This window comes from Chrysemys picta, chromosome 1 (genome assembly GCF_011386835.1).
Source record: "Chrysemys picta bellii isolate R12L10 chromosome 1, ASM1138683v2, whole genome shotgun sequence".
Lineage (NCBI taxonomy): Eukaryota > Metazoa > Chordata > Testudines > Emydidae > Chrysemys > Chrysemys picta.
Window position 1 is genome coordinate 168,597,596 of NC_088791.1, and position 16,806 is coordinate 168,614,401.

The following is a 16,806-nucleotide window of genomic DNA, read 5'->3' on the forward strand; positions in this document are numbered from 1 at the left end:
TGAAATAATACTGACATTTAAGTTGTCTTTAGTTTTGAATTAAGAAGCCACTGAGGTAAAGGGGGAATTCGTAGCTCAAAGCTATTGTTTCAGACAGTCTGCAGACTCAAGAAGATAACACTGCACTGCATTCATGTTTTCAAGGCTATTCTCACAACCTAACATATTTCTTTTTAAATGAAAACTTAGATTCTGGAGCAAAATTCTGCAGTAACAGGGGACTGCCAGAGCCAATTCCACACCTTTGAAATTGCTTAATATACAGGTCCCTCTTAGTAGTACAGTTGTTCCGAACCTTTGTTGCAACCTCCCGCTCCCCAGTGGCTTGGCAGCGAGGTCACCCACCACTAACCTGAATCCCTTCACTCCCTGCAGTCTCTCCTTTCTTCTGTCATGTAACTTTTCTGTTCTTTTTACTTGTCATCTTTTATTTCTTTCCTATTGTTTTCTGTTCTTTTACACGTTTTTGCTGATTTCTCCTCACCCACTTCATTCCCCATTCTCTTTGGTAGCTCTAATCACCTTCCCCATTCCCCAGCAGGCTACATGTTTCTGGCGGTATAGGACCATACAAGGCTGAGGCAAGTACCATGAGAGCAAAGAGAAGAAACTTGAGGTGATATGGCTGCTGCCTGAGCCTGTAGCCTTGAACTGTGATCTGTTCCAGCAGTCAGATACATCATGGACCACGGTGGGAGCAGGGCAGGAAGGTGGGAGGGTTTTTGAGGAGTCATCTTCAGCAGCCTCTTTGGATAACTTCACCAAAGAGTTAATCTGGGCTCTTATTCAGGTGTTGCCATTAACCTGGCTCTCCATCCACACACACAAACGTTTGACCCAAGTTCTGTGGTACTCTCAACCAGGCCTACTTGGTCCATTCTGAGACACAGACCAACACCCAAGAGAGGCTTTCATTTGGGCAGCTAACCCTTGACTATCCAGGAGGATGCAGGTTAAGCAACTCGAGTTCTGATAGTCCTCCAAAGGACCTTCCCACAATTTCTCTTATGCCCAGGACAGAAGTTTTCCCACAACCACAGAGTGGCTCAGTTTACTGCAGCACAAAGAACCATGGGATATGCCCCAAGAAGGGCTAGCACCTCACATAGGTGAATTCAGTACCAATGAGGACACTAACTTGAGTTTGGTTTATAGTGTGGCTGCTCACCTTGCGTTAGGCTAACCCAGGTCCTGATCACTCAAGTAACTTTGCAGTGAAGATATATACTTTGTAGCATGCATAGGGAATGGGGGAGCCACCGGGGATATTAAGGGAGGAACTAGAATCCTGCCCAAACCTTGTTTATGCTCTCCTCTGTCCTGCAACTCCCTTCCCTCTCAATCACCCTTGGTTAGGTAATACTCCCTTAATACACATGTTTTACACAATGAAGAAATGCCTGAGGTGTATATGATCAGAGAAAATGGTGCCGCTGCTGACAAACAGAAAGATTCTTCTGATGCTTTCATGTGGAAACATATGAGAATGCTGCCATGGAATCCATAAGTGGTAATGAAAGGGAGAAGCAGGATAAGGAACATTCTGATCAGTGGCAACCTAAGGACCAGGAAAGGCTAGAGGTAGAGGGGAACTCTATCAGAAGGAGGAGGGAGAAAACTTGTACACCTTAGCCTTTAAGGATAGAACCAGAAGGAGTCACTCCTGGCTTAAACTACAGCAAGGGAGGTCTAGGTTGGACATTAGGAAAAAGTTCCTGTCAGGGTGGTTAAACACTGGAATAAATTGCCTTGGGAGGTTGTGGAATCTCCATCTCTGGAGATATTTAAGAGTAGGTTAGATAAATGTCTATCAGGGATGATCTAGACAGTATTCGGTTCTGCCATGCGGGCAGGGGACTGGACTTGACCTCTCGAGGTCCCTTCCAGTCCTAGAATCTATGAATCTTTTTTCATTTACATCACCAAGGCAAGTGCTCAATTGCACAGAAGGCAAAGCAACAGCTTCAGATAAACTGCTGCTACTTTCACCTATCTCAGCCACACATGTTTAAATCCAGCTAAGGTTAGAAGACTGAAAAATGACATATAACTGCTTTTTGTCAGTCTAAGTGAAATGAATTGGTGGTCTCAGTCTAGTCCCACATCAAAAAAAAGACACCACTATGGTTGGGACTGTCTGACACTCTAGTTGGCAGTCTCAAAGCCACCAAGAATTAAAAGGGCAAGGAAATGTAAATGTAATGTAAACTCCCCTCTTCGCTCCTTGAGGTGTTCCTTTCAGGTAAAGGTACACTGGCAGGGCAGCATAGGGAATCTTACACTCACACTTGGATATGCCAAAACTATGCTGTGAATAAATTCAGAACATCAATCTCCAGGGCTTATGATCTGGCATCTTCCACTAGGTAAAAGTTTACACAAAAATTTAAGGAACACTAGATGAATAGTTCTAATTCAGTGTTATAACCATCTGACAAGCTCTTAAATAGTGGCTTTAAAAAAAATCTTAAATAACTTCATCAATATACACTAAGGCTTGGTCTACACTAACCCCCCAAATCGAACTAAGGTACGCAACTTCAGCTACGTGAATAACGTAGCTGAAGTTCGAAGTACCTTAGTTCGATCTTACCTTGGTCCACACGCGGCAGGCAGGCTCCCCCGTCGACTCCGCGGTACTCCTCTCGTCTAGCTGGAGTACCGCAGTCGACGGCGAGCACTTCCGGGTTCGACTTATCGCGTCCAGACAAGACGCGATAAGTCGAACCCAGAACTTCGATTGCCAGCCGCCGAACTAGCGGCTGGGTAAAGACGTACCCTAATTTACTAACAGGCCCTGAATAAATTTCACAACATAAATATTTTTCATAAATATCACTAAGTACTTAATGTAGATTTATGTTCAATTTATGAAAAAGCTTTTGCACAGTACAGCACTTATGAGCAAGTAGTGTGTATACTCTTTAGTAACCTTTAAAATATGTTGACTAATAAGCTTTTGTAAAAACCAGGACAAAAAAGGCCATTGGTAATTAATAAACAAAAACCTCTGCAGTATAAAGGAGCTTGCACAAATGAGTATTATACTGTCTTAGTGGAATTTTGTAGACACAAAAATTCATGTTGAATTAAAATGTTGAAAGTTTTCATAACCTATAGAACATAAGATGTTTAACTTATGAAAATTATATATTAAAAATCCTTATAGATTAAAAGGTTATTCAAAGATTATAAATTAGAAAAAAAAATATTTTTTCTTTTCTGTTTCATGTGTATGGCACACAGTTAAACCAAACAAACTAATTTTTGTTACTGAGACATACTATTTTAAGAGATGTATCAATATGTTCCTGCCATGTCTGTTGATCCTTCTTGTTGCTATTCTGTCTTCAGGGAAATCTTCTGTTATCACACATGGCTGCTTCTACATCTCGAATAGAATTTCATATAAGTAAACTGTTCCAGCGTATCCTGCAACTCCAGCAGAGTAGACTTTGCCAGTGCTGTCTGTGTGGACAACTGGTCTTAATGTAAAAATATCCAAAATTCCAGCATATGGCAACAAACTTCATTCCAAGCAGAGGGTCACTGTATCAAGAACTGCATTTTGCTCATAATTTATTTAAATAATTTAAGTCTTTCATTCCACTTTATGGTAAATAGCATTCACTCTATGAGTCCAAACTAGAAAACCACTGTGTGCTCACATAAGGCTCAAAACCAGCAGGAAATAGGAATTTCAATATGCTAGTAGGCAGGCAGTGAAGAACCCATTTAGGATAACTTCGCCGTATTTGCCATCAGCGTGATAGTAGCCACAGAACGTCAACTGCAGGGAAACAAGTTGCGGATGGAAGATGTTAGTACTGTCACACAAATGGAGGTGTGACTAGTAGACCTACACACAGCAAATATCAGTGACCTAAGCTCAATGCTGAAGGGGAGAGGCAAACTGCTTTTTCCCCCGATATGAGCCAACTCACAAGCTTCAGTTTACCTGTGGCCAAGCAAAACCTTTTCCATTCAGGCTCTGCTCTATTTCACAGGATTAGACACTATAAAAACAAGTTCTGCTGTATTTTACAGTTTTTGTAAAATCATTCTCTTCTATTACAGCATTGCTGAGTGGCAAAAACAAGGCTACTAAGACACTTTCTTTAAGAGCCCCTGTTTTTGTAGACTTCTGATTTTTTAAGTACCTTTGGGAAGAATTTTCTTATGCCCAAAAGGGAATTTCTTCAAGTTTTGTAAAATTCTTCTGGTTTATAAAGGTTAAGTATTACAGGTAGAGCTTTGACAGTGATGGTTTTGTGTCTGCACAATCTGCGTGACAGCACAGGGCCTTGTACATTCAGGGTCTTATCACACAACTATCTTTTCAGCAATATTGTCAAATTCATCTTTAGGGCAATACCATTGGTGTCAATAATTACACCAAGGAAAAATTGTCCAAATAGGTGTAAACAGATCACATTAATCACTCACTCACCTCTTCTCTTCTCTCTTCTGCAGAAGGAACTTTAAGTTCTCGTGCTGTGTCATCCTTAGGGTCAAACAAGTATATGTAATCTGAAGAATAGCTAACAAGGATCTCCTGCCCATCTTCACTGTAGCACAGAGATGTTACCCGGCAGGATTTGTTATTGAGGTGGGAAGGAACAAAACGTGCAACCATTCCTGTAGTGCCCCGACCAGCATAATTACCTAAAACAATAAAAAAAATGTGCAAACTATAACACATTTTCAGTTAGCAAATATATTGTTAACAAAACAGCCAAAATAGTATGAATTATAGCTAGAGAAATACTAAATATGGCACAAATGAGCAACAAGTCAGATCTAGTAAATACTTTATTTTGGTACTTTAACCTTTTTCTATTAATATATAACACATTCATCTTGCATGTACAACATATCACTTGTCATTGTGTATCTGTAACACTTATTGGGAACAGAATGTTATCAATACTAAAAATATTTACAATGCAAAACACAATAATTAAAATTACCATGTCCAATTAGAGAAGAGATCTAGAAGATATTCCCTTCAACGTTTAAGCTCATATCGCTATGTACACATACTTATCTAAAGACATGTGGCATATGTGGTGATGATATTCCTTTGAAATTTCAAAACATAAATTGCATTTCTCCTTTGACCAACTCACCTATGCTTTACTCACTAATCAATCTCCACTAGAACTATTTATAACCTTCCAAACCTCTGAATGGATTCAAAATAATCTCTTTTACAAATCAGTCCCAGACCTTTCTTTTTTCTGCCATATATGGATTTCTCTCCAAAAACTAAAATGGCCTGCAATTGACAATATTCGGTGCTAGAATAATGACAAGTTCAGTGTGTACTATCTCAATGCATCAGCGATAATAATGGATTCTTTATACCATAACAGATGAGCTAGAAGTCTGCTTTTAAATGAGACATAGCATTTGCTTCCAGTCCTAGTGTGCCAGCCCTTAAAATCACTATATTCTGCACAGAAAAATTATACAAGGGTCTAATGTTTGTCATTTTCCCCTCTCTCCCTTACAGGTCCATACAGCTGAATTCGAAACAAAGGCAACAGTGCTTTGAAGACAGAGAAATATGAAGAACAGTAGCAATAAAAAATTAAATTAAAATATTTTTAAAATAAGCTTCTATTAAATGTGGTATTTAACAGTATGATGATATTGTGTTGTATAAAATTTTTATTGACATGCATTTGGGATGACTGAACTGCTACCCATAAGTACTAGAAAGAAAGAAATGATTAAATATGCATATATTACTGTTACTTTGCATGGTGTTTGATAGATTAAAAGACAGTCCCTGCCCTAAAGGCAGGACCGGCTCCAGGCACCAGCCTGGCAAGCAGATGCTTGGGGTGGCCGCTCCGGAGAGGGGCGGCATGTCCAGGTATTCGGCGGCAATTCGGCGGACGGTCCCTCACTCCCGCTGGGAGCAAAGGACTTCCCGCCGAATTGCCGCCACTGATCGCGATCGCGGCTTTTTTTTTTTTTTTTTTTTTTGGGCTGCTTAGAGCGGCCAAAACCCTGGAGCCGGCCCTGCCTAAAGGCTATTTCCCTGTCAAAGTCTAAGTTTTCTGCTTCCCACTGTTTTGATCATATACCCATTCATGAAAAGGTTATAATTTTTATTTTATGTTTGCAGTGAGAAAAAAGTATTTTTCCTACTTCTACCAAAGCATCTGAACAAATTTTCCTCATGATTCTAATGTTAAAAATAAAAAATCGCTTTGGGCAAAAACCAGGTCTAGAAAGTTTCATCCCAGTAACTCAAGCTTTCGGAAAGTACTGAGCAACTGAAAATCGGGTCTTAGAATGGAAACACTGTGCCAGATTTGACTATAGATATTGCTACACAATCAAGCTATATTACACATATGTGCATGTACACAGACACACCCCCTTCACTGTCTGTTAGAGGAAAGCAAAGAGTACTTGATTTATCTGGGTAAGGACTAGATTCAAGCTTTCATGGCGAGACCCCTACACATGATCCTCATTCAATTTTCACAACAAAAGAAATATCCAGGCAGACTATCTGTGGAGGAGAGGAGAGGAAGTGGTAGAGACTTCAGTGCAAACATAAAATGGCTTGTCATGCTGGTTGTTTTAGGCATTTGATACCTTTGGGCCTGCAAGCAAACTCTCAAACAACCAGCCACAGTACCATTAATAAGATGATAGTTTGTTCCTTCTAAATTGACAAAGTAAGACCCTGCACATCTTACTTCTCATAGAGCTCCACAAACCAAAGGCCAGCTTAATTTCCATAATAGTTACATTAGAAATCTCTGTTTCAAGTGTTGAACACATCCCTAAAGTAAAACAGTTTTATAATTAAACAGTGTATTAAATACTCCAGTCATTGTCGGGCTGTGCTGGAAGGATAGGAGACACTGGATGTGGTTTAATTAGGCCACAACTTTATGCTTAAATGTCTGGGAGTACCCAGCAGATAGAAGTGTACAGTTCAGGTAATTCCATGATCATTTCAATACACACCCAGGGGGCTTCTGTCAGCCCTCCCCCTTATTGATCCTGGTCACCTGCCAACCAACCCACTGCTGAGTTCTCACAATCCCCCCCCCATGCTCAAATGAGGCTCTAGGAGTGACTGGGGGGGGCGGGGGGGAGAAGCAGGCTCCCTACCATACCTGTCATAGGAGCCCCAAACCCTGTTTCCACTCTAAAGAATACCACCTCTAAATCCTTTATCGATCCATTTTATCCAATCACTGTATCCCTCTTCTATGGAGTAGCTGACATCTGCCACACATTTACATAATGAGTTGTGACATCACAGGAAACAGGAGTTATGCTATTTGTCCCAACTAAGCCCCTCAAACCCGCTGTGCAGAAGGCAAAAAAAACCCACCTCGCATTTGCCAATCTGGCGATGAGGGAAAATTTCCTTCCCAACCCCTTAAGAAACGAGCGACTAGCGCAATGCCCACACTTGACAAACCCCAGTGTTTCACCACTTCCAGGGGTGAGAGAGAGGGTGCTGCTCCACCTGGTCCAGATAAAAAAGGTTTTTTTCTGCACCAGCATGGACCAATATAGTCCTCCCTCTCTTCAATCACCTGGGGGGGGATGAGTCAGCATTACCACTCTGACCTCCTCTGCAGCTACAGCAGAAAGTTACTCCCTGGCTCTCCAGCCCTATAAAGGGGGCACATACCTTTTCCAACTAGCCAGACAACAACCCCCACTGTTTAGAGTGAATGATCTCACCACACATTAACTAAATTTAGAAACTTGGTAATAACTTTAGGCAAATATTTAGGGCAACTAGTATGTCAGGTACAGTGACAACTACTGAGAAGTTAAATATTTGCTATAAGAGTCTGTAAAATTCACGAGATCCCTTTCTGCAAGAAATAGTATCTTCTAATGAAGCAAAAGCACACAAACATAGGGCTGACATGGATGCATTTAATCTGCATGTCACTGAGATGGTTCCTGCTCTCATTTTTACTAGAGAAATGTGGCATGCACAACCTAGAGGTGCAATCATACAATGCTCCAGTGTGGTTTATTTTTGTAAACAATTACTTGAATAAAGACAGAGCATTGCATACTGGAACCAGTCTGTGTGTGCTGCATGTTCCAAGAAAGCCCTAGGAAACGTTATAGAATTCCATGTGCTGCATTTGACCTGCAGGAAGTTCTTTGGCCACCTTAATAGTAGCATTCACTGTTTCTTTGCAAATAATCAAATAATCGTTCAAAATATTTCCCTGCAGGCTTTACTGTACTTTTTAGTAATATCCAATATACAATCTTTTTAAAAAGCCTAGATCTTACATAAAACTAAGCTTAAGTCATAAACCAGACAAACTAGAACTGTCTGCTGTTAGAAAAGTTTACTTAATGTTTATTTCCCACCTGTTGCTCTTGTGCCAAGCATTCGCCGGTCATATATTCTTACTGAGCTATCAGAACAGCCCACAGCAAGATAATATGGTATTGGAGGACAGATAGCTACAGAGGTGGCAGCACGTCGGCAGTTTATTAAAATATCCTGGAATAAAACAAAGATACTGCACTTACAAAATAGCTCCTAAGCATCTGAAGTAAAATACTACTGGGAGAAAAAAAAAAAAAAAGATGCAGCCCCACTGGTCAAGGTTCTGCAATCATGTTTGTAAGAGAGAACCAAATCTGGCCCTATACAGATAGGTGGTAAATGTATTACAGGGAAGAGTTACTGCAATGGACAAAAATGATCAGAGAATGAAAAACAGCATTATATCAACCTAAAAAAAGCTAACAGTTAAGGGTAGAGAGGGCTAACAAATGCTTGGATTTTCTTAAATATAAAGAAACCAGGATGTGAATAGAAAGAATTGCAAATAGGCAGGAAGTGTCTAAGCTAATTCAAAAGGATTAGAATAGATTTTGTTTATGGGCAGATAATTGGATAGAGGAATGTCATGTAGTAAGAGTAATGTAACAAGATTGGGGACCAAAAATAACCAAAGCCTAAAATGGAACACAATGCAGAAAACAGAACAGAAGAGATGGGTACCAAGGGGAAAGTAAGTATAACACATATTTTGGGGGTCAGTTTTTATCCAGATCAGTACCAAACGTTTTCTGGAATCCAAACACTATGGATGAAATTAATACCATCCAGGGAGATACACCAGCGATTAATCTGGTCTAATATGTTCATTACCCCACTCTATTTTACGGAGGCTGCTCGGCAGTTTAAAGTTGTAGCTGAGCTTCCATTATAAATTCAATTGATAACATCACCTCAAAAATGCACAAAAAAAGCCATCACAGCCTCAAGATTGGAAGGTTAGGTCTGAGGCCAAAGTAAAATTTTTCTGGCTCCATGGGAATTTTTCTACCAAGTTTGAAGTAAACCAAACCAGAGGTTCATAAATGTACCACAGATGTACAGAGTCCAAACAGCACTCTTTTCTGGCTCCATGGTAATCCCTACCACATGACTCAGTCAGCTCATCGGGGCCCTCAGAAGCCTTAGTAGGGTTCAGATTCTAATATTAATATTATAGCCCTATATTTCGATCATCATCTTATTGGAACATTTGGTTCTTACATCTTTACAATCTTCTTTTGTGCAACTTGTTTTGATGCGAGTATCAAACCACCTTACAGTTCCGTCCTCACCGCAAGAGAGGAAAGTATAGGGATCATTTGGTACTGTCATAATCTGCAATGAAAAAAAAATCAGTACCATTAATACTTCAAGAAATAATATAATTTTGGGAATAAAGCCTTTAATATTAGTGAGCAATAATCAGAGGGTGATTTTTAATTGCACTCAAGATTTCTATGAAAATAATCAAAAGTGAAAGATAGTTGAAAATTTAAAATAGTTTATGTTACAGTCATTAAAACAACCTTACAGATAGTCCTCCGGCAGGTGAAACAAGCAATTAAATCCCACAAACACTTACACTGTCTATTGCGTAAATGAGGCGCAAACTTGGTATTTTCAGTTATTAGATAAATAATTAGCATCTAAAGTGAGAATACAAGACAGCTTCATTTTGTTTTCTATTATGCAACAAAAAAACATTTTAACACTCTAACCCCAGAGTAGTCTTAAAATCCATCCCCATACAAACCACAGGAAAATACTTAACAGCATTGTTCCTCCAATCAAGTTGCTTCTTCCATGCAAGATACAGTAATTAACTGAAGACTATTATTGTTCCCTATCCTTCAATGCACTAATCAATATCTTCTTCACTTTCACTGAATTGTTTTATTACACCATATTCCTGATCTCAGGAAAGATATAAATTCCTACAAAGCTGTAGTGATATTCCAAATAAGGGTGTTCTCAGAAAACTAATCACTGGTCCAGATTCATTTAACAAATCATTCCATAAAATATATAGAACAAGAAGTGCCAAATATTACAGAGCAGAACACCTCTGGTGGGTGAAGGCATGTGAACTGTGATATGACCACACACTTTATTTCTTTATATACAAAAGAAAATTTTAAAAATATCTTATGGAAAATGTAAATATCTTTCATTTGAATATGTGTATCTCGAGCCATTAATTACACAGAATGAAGTAATCGAATTGTTTAAAGTTTAGAAATCACAGAATTACTATTCCAGTCAACATGTTTTGTTGTTCAACAGTACCCTTCCCTTTAGGAGTTCAATGTCTGAAAAACAGCCACCATACCATCACAAGTTAAGTGCAGAAGCACCTCACTCTTTCACACTACTGACAAGAGCAGACACTTACTAATTCAGTAATTTATTGTAACAGGCTGAATCTACTTTCATTAAAGTCAATGGGAGTTCTTCCATTGACTTCAGGCCGTAGATGAACAAACACCAGGCAAAAGTAATAATGAAGCACATTCATTTATTTCAAATGCTGTAGTTTAGTTTTGATTATATTGGTAACAGTACAGTATTTTATAATTCACTATTAAATATGCTGTAATTTGTAAGGAGCAAGGGGCTTCTTTTCTTGTTATTAAAAAAAATGAAATACATATCAGTAGCTGTAACCCGGGCTGACTTCATAAATATTAACCCTTAACACCATATTGTATATAACTAGCTATCATTAAATTATCAATCTAAAAAATTTAGCTGGACAAAAAAATATGAAGGTAGGAATTATCTTTAGAAGTATACTCTCTTTCTGAAATAGAATTAAAGTGAATAGCGGCAATGTCTGGTATTTGGTAGTGACTATTCATAGTTTTTGAACTTCCAGGTGTAAACTGCAAATACTCCAGTCTCCAGAGGCCCTTTTTGTGTATGTGTCTGTCTCGCTCTCAAAAATATACTCCATTCCTCTTCACTCACAACTTGTCTTTCATAAAACAATGGCACAGTGCTCATGAATTTCCACAAGCTTCCTTATTGTGAGGTGTGTCAGTCATGGTCTGTAATTGCCACAAGTTCCAAGTTATGAAGCCAGTCTAAAATCTATAAATAAATAAATTAAATAAATAAATTAATGGAGATATCCCATCTCCTAGAACTGGAAGGGACCTTGAAAGGTCATCGAGTCCAGCCCCCTGCCTTCACTAGCAGGACCAAGTACTGATTTTTGCCCCAGATCCCTAAGTGGCCCCCTCAAGGACTGAACTCACAACCCTGGGTTTAGCAGGCCAATGCTCAAACCACTGAGCTATCCCTCCCCCCGAGCTATCCCACTGTTTAATTCAGAATTAGTACCTGAAGGCAGATAATATTAGCTTTTGTTATTTAGAGAATCTAGTGAGACAAAGTTCTATTTTTAATATAATGAGGCAATTAAATACAGTTGAAAAATAAACTCAGGCAGCTTAAACACATTTTTCCCCATGGTGAAAAAATATTTTTAAATGAGATGAAGCATCTACAAACTGACATACATTAATTCCAAGTTGTATCTGCAAGTCAATTCTTTTCTCCCCAGAACTACTCTTACTTGCTCTGCTGAGCTTTGAAGTTTCAGGGATCTAAGATACCAGTGCTCACTGTGCTATACAACTTTGCATCTGCTTCATTATTCAAGTACAACAAGACAGGTTTTAAGTAGAGTAATAATATTTAAATAAATTATACATTTATAAAGTACCTTTCTATCCCAAAAGTATTTTACAAATATTCTATCAAAGAACTGTTTTGAAAATAGTAAAAGCTGCTGAAGTGCATATACCACCGGCAGAATCTCAGAAGAGTCAGAGAATCACTCATTAAATCCTGAAAACCAATAACTATGATTTCACCTTCACCTTCTCTGTTACCTCATCTATATCCACAAGGACAACACACAAGCTGCAATCTCCTACACTTCTACAAAAAATAGGCTAACTTAACTCTGAACAAAATCAACTACTGAAAATACACGGTGGTTGAGATTTTCAACAAACTGTAGGCGATTTTAGAAACATCTTCCAATAACTTTAATTAAAAACATTACAAATCAGTAACTTCCCAAAATGATAAATGCTACAAGCTATTTCTATTTAAAAAACAAAAAGATTTCCCTCCATTAGCATTCATCGAACACAAGTCAAACACAGTCATGCCCCTAAGCATCTACTTCAATGCCATCACTTCAATATTCCAAACATTTACCAGATACCCATTTCTAACAACCGTACACGGTCAGAGTTCAAGGTTGCATCATTCAGTGTGTGGCGAATAACTCTGCCTGGTACAGATGCACAACTAATGAGTCATGGTGGAATTTACAAAACAGAAGTTTTGTATAGGATGTATACTTTAACCAAAATGTTGTGAGCATCATGCTCAATAAAACTGAAAAAGGAACATCATGAATCTACTATCTAAAGAAATATCTATGACTGGACAATAGACTGATGAAGTCTAGTCACAGGTTCAAGAAATTTAAGACTAAAAACGAAGAATGGAAGATCGGAACATGAGACATGAAGTTTTAAGCTCTATTGACAAAGCTATTTATTGAAGTTGACTATAGGTATTATGCTAGTTGACACAAGATGACATATTGGGCTAAAACAAGTTCCCAGCAGATGCAAAAATGGGGTTCTATTCCTCCCCACATTCATTAACTTATCCTTCATTGTTTTCTTCTGGCACCCCTCTGTATCACACAGTTACTCTAATCTCTGGCTGAACTGGGTGCTGGAAACTGAATTTGCATTACAAATATGCATGTTTTAGTCTATATTCAAGATTCTGCTGCTCCAGTTTTCCCAGCCTAATGCTTGGCTGTTCACTTTCTTCTGGAATAATCTTCAACTACTTTGTTCTCTTTTATAAAAGGAAAAGAACTTAACTTGTTCAATATATCAAATTCATATTTATCCAACAAGGCTTGGTAGTTAACACTATAGGTAAATACCACTGTCACCACTGACTGAACTCTTACCTCTTGACCATGAGAACACTAACAGTTGGTACTAAAATCTAGATCATGTTGAATAGGCTAGGCCCTTAGTAACTCATATCTCAACCCTCAGAGATTCTTCTGAAAACATGGGTGGAGTGACAGGCTACATCATCCTCTTGCATATTTTTGGGATGCAATGAGGGTAAGATCAACTCATACCATCTAGTTAAGGGCTGGATAAATAAGTGCAACATCATATAGCGAACCATGTTAAGACATGAAGCAGTTTAAAAATATGAAGTGATGTTAGCTCCCATGATGAGAGGGAGAATGTCACTAGGGAAGCAATAGCTTCCTGATCAAAATAAATGAGAACACACCAATTAAATGCATCTCAAAAAAGAAATAACTGGTGTGAGGGAGGAACCTAAGATGATCTTTGGCAAAAGTGACAAGCTATATTGTAGAACTTTACTCAGTATTAAAACTTACATCGGTATAACTACGTCATTCATGGGTGTGAAAAATCTGCCCCGGCGTAGACAGCACTATGTTGACAGGAGGGCTTCGGCCATCGACTTAGCTACTACCACTCACAGAGATGGATTAACTATGCCGACAGGAGAAACCCTCCCATTGGCATAGTAGCATCTTCACTGAAGTGCTACAGCAGCACAGCTGTGCCGCTGCAGTGTTTTAAGTGTAGACCTGCCCTAAGACTACTGAACTCAAGCTACATCCAGACACAAAGGATTTCTACAAATACAAAAATGAGTTCCATGGGGTTGCTCTGCACATCTCCTGAGAAGACGACATTCTGCAGTTAGCAAACGTTTCTGACAAGTCCTTTAACTGAACACAGACATATACTGTTAAAGACACTTCTACCACATTACGAGAAATTAATCACGACAGCTCTTTAGACATGTTCCTTTTTTACATGAATCGCCATTCCTTTGCTTTGTTTGATACTAGTACATTTGATTCTTCTAATATCTTTTGTCCACTCTGTATAAAAACCAAAGGACCGATCAAGAACTAATGCTGGAAGGTCTGAGCTAGATAATTATGAAAGTAGCATTTGAAAAATACGGGAAAACTAAGATGGAATGTTGACAACCCCAAGAAAGTGGTGACAGTTTATCAATAACACCTCTTTGTCTTTTGTAAAATTTAGTATGGGTAAGTCGCTAGGGCAAACAAGAGGCAAAATTGTCTAATGAATTTAGCATGAAACTGGAGTCAGGAACTCCTGATTTTTACTACAGCTTTGCTAAGTCACTTAAACACACTTTGTGTTGCTTTGCCCATCTGTAAAATAATGTAAAATAATACTAACAAGGGGTGTTGAGGATTAATTATGATTGTAATGTATTATTTCCACCAAAAAAAGTCCTTAAGATTATAAAGGTGTATCTGTAACTTAAAGGTGAAAATGTGCTGAAAGCTAGGAAATTCTCAGTAAGATTTTATATTTATATTTACCTTAGTACAGTAAAGACCTTGTTTCTCTCCCTTTAATAAACAATGATATACAAACTACCTGCCCCCTAATATGTAGATAAACAAGCTCTATTATGTATCTGTTGCTATCTGCTTATATATTTTGCAGGGAAAATGGCCTTAACAATACTTGACTTTAGAGTCTCCTTTATTTGGACAATTTATTTCTCTACTAAAGGAAATTACATATGAAATGACCCCTAAAAGTTACAAATCAAAGGAAAACTAGTTTAAATGACTGTGAAGCATAAAAATGAAGTTGTCACTGTCAGACTGAAATCCTGGCTAATATCAACACCAACATCTGTTTTTCCTGCCTTAAATAAATCTTGTGCTTTTATACAAAGATGATATACAATACCTCATATGTAGTTCCATAGTGGCACGTAAATTGGCATTGTCTGTTGGTCTCAGCATCTTGCTCAACATTAGTATAAAAAATTACTCCATCTCCAGAACAGGACACAATCTGCTTGTCATTGGTGCATGGTAAGAATTTTGCACTGAAAATATTTGCCCTGTGTCCTGAGCGAATAGTTGTTAAAACCTACAAAGCAAACAAGAAAGGCTTGTGTTAGGTTAATATTTTCAAAACAAATAGCAACACATGGAAAAATAAAATAAACTTTCTGCCAATAATCCCAAAGTTCCAGAGTATGGAATGCCAGTAATGTACACAGTCTGTCATCCATAGAACAAAGAAAATGTTGTGAGAAAGGAATGGATTGGGAGATAAAGTGGTATATAAGAGGCATATACATGCTCTCTCTTACTCTACCTCAAAATGGTCTGCAAAATGAAAGAGTTGGAAGACCACTGCCCTAAAAGTATTTCTTGAAATAGCCAGTACCTATATTTTAAAGATTCTGACTCTTGGACACTAATCCTGGAACATGAAGAGGCAGCATTACATTAAGTGGTAATGAGCTGAGAAGACCTAAAGGGAGCAAAGAAATCTAGTATGAGCACACTATTTAATGTGTACTGTCCTGAAGTCATCCCAAAGGTAAAATAGCACAAATTATGAAAGAGCAAAATCATATTAAAAAGTAGAACTGAAAAAGTTTTATGGTGGGTTTCACAGCATCCCTACTTCTAAATTGGAACTTAACCTCACTACTGTAGGACACTAAAAATTTCAGGCTTGACTACAGTATTAGTTTATTACCAAACATTTTAACATGATGCATATTTAATTCAGCAATGAATTTTTTAAAATCATACATACACAGTACAATTTAGCAATGTAAATGCAATGTATTTAATTTACCATAATCTTTTATATGGTCTCAATATTTTGTGGCAAAATATTCTGTATACTTTCATTTCCTAACCCACTTTAGATTAGAATATTAAAACTGAACAAAATTAAAAAGCTACGTGTGCTTTTCCACTTTGATTTACTTTATTTCTCTCACCTCTGACAATGAAACCAGACTGACAATTTCATTTTTTTTTCTAGCTATGGTCTCGTTCTCATGTTAGCACAAGATGTTTACAATATGACAAGGACTTCTAAAGCTTTCCACCAATTAACTTAATCAAAGAAAGCTTTATGGAAATCAAGTTTCTCTGTAAATTCTTGCCTTGTATTTTAAAAGCATTACTTCAAACTTTTTTAAATGATTTATGCAGGTGCTAACAATATATTATTTAATATTCTGCATGTTCTAAAATATGGATACAACTATATATTACATATTCAGAGAGCCAATCAATTTACTTTATTTCACTGCATTCTACTCTTTATTCAGGTAGGTTCAGAAGAATTCAATAAACAGAAATGTAAAAAAAACAAAACAAAACAAAAAAAAAAACCCTCAGAGCTCAATTTTGTTTAAAATGAGCGAAGAGTTCAGCACCAAATCCACAGAGCTCTGCTGCCAAACTCAGAGATCTCAATGGGTGCCTTCCATTATATTAAGATGCTTTAGCTCAGTCACAACTAATGCCCAAAATAAGTGGTGGTTCTGATAGATACCTCCCCCTCACA

The 16,806-nt window shown here is 37.9% G+C and overlaps 1 protein-coding gene across 22 annotated transcripts in view; it reads right to left on the minus strand.

Moving 5' to 3' along the window:
• The window catches only part of DCAF6 (DDB1 and CUL4 associated factor 6), a 154,766-nt gene that overhangs the window by 86,796 nt on the left and 51,164 nt on the right, over positions 1–16,806 (minus strand). For all 22 annotated transcript variants that reach the window (XR_010599853.1, XR_010599849.1, XR_010599851.1 and 19 more), the window contains 4 exons: positions 15,175–15,360; positions 9,563–9,676; positions 8,380–8,515; positions 4,451–4,665 (listed from right to left, as the gene is read on the minus strand). Coding sequence is in view for 17 of the 22 variants with exons in the window: in XM_065589296.1 (XP_065445368.1) it covers positions 4,451–4,665; positions 8,380–8,515; positions 9,563–9,676; positions 15,175–15,360 (651 nt within the window). In the remaining 5 variants the exon portion in view is untranslated. The remainder of the gene's footprint in view (positions 1–4,450; positions 4,666–8,379; positions 8,516–9,562; positions 9,677–15,174; positions 15,361–16,806) is intronic.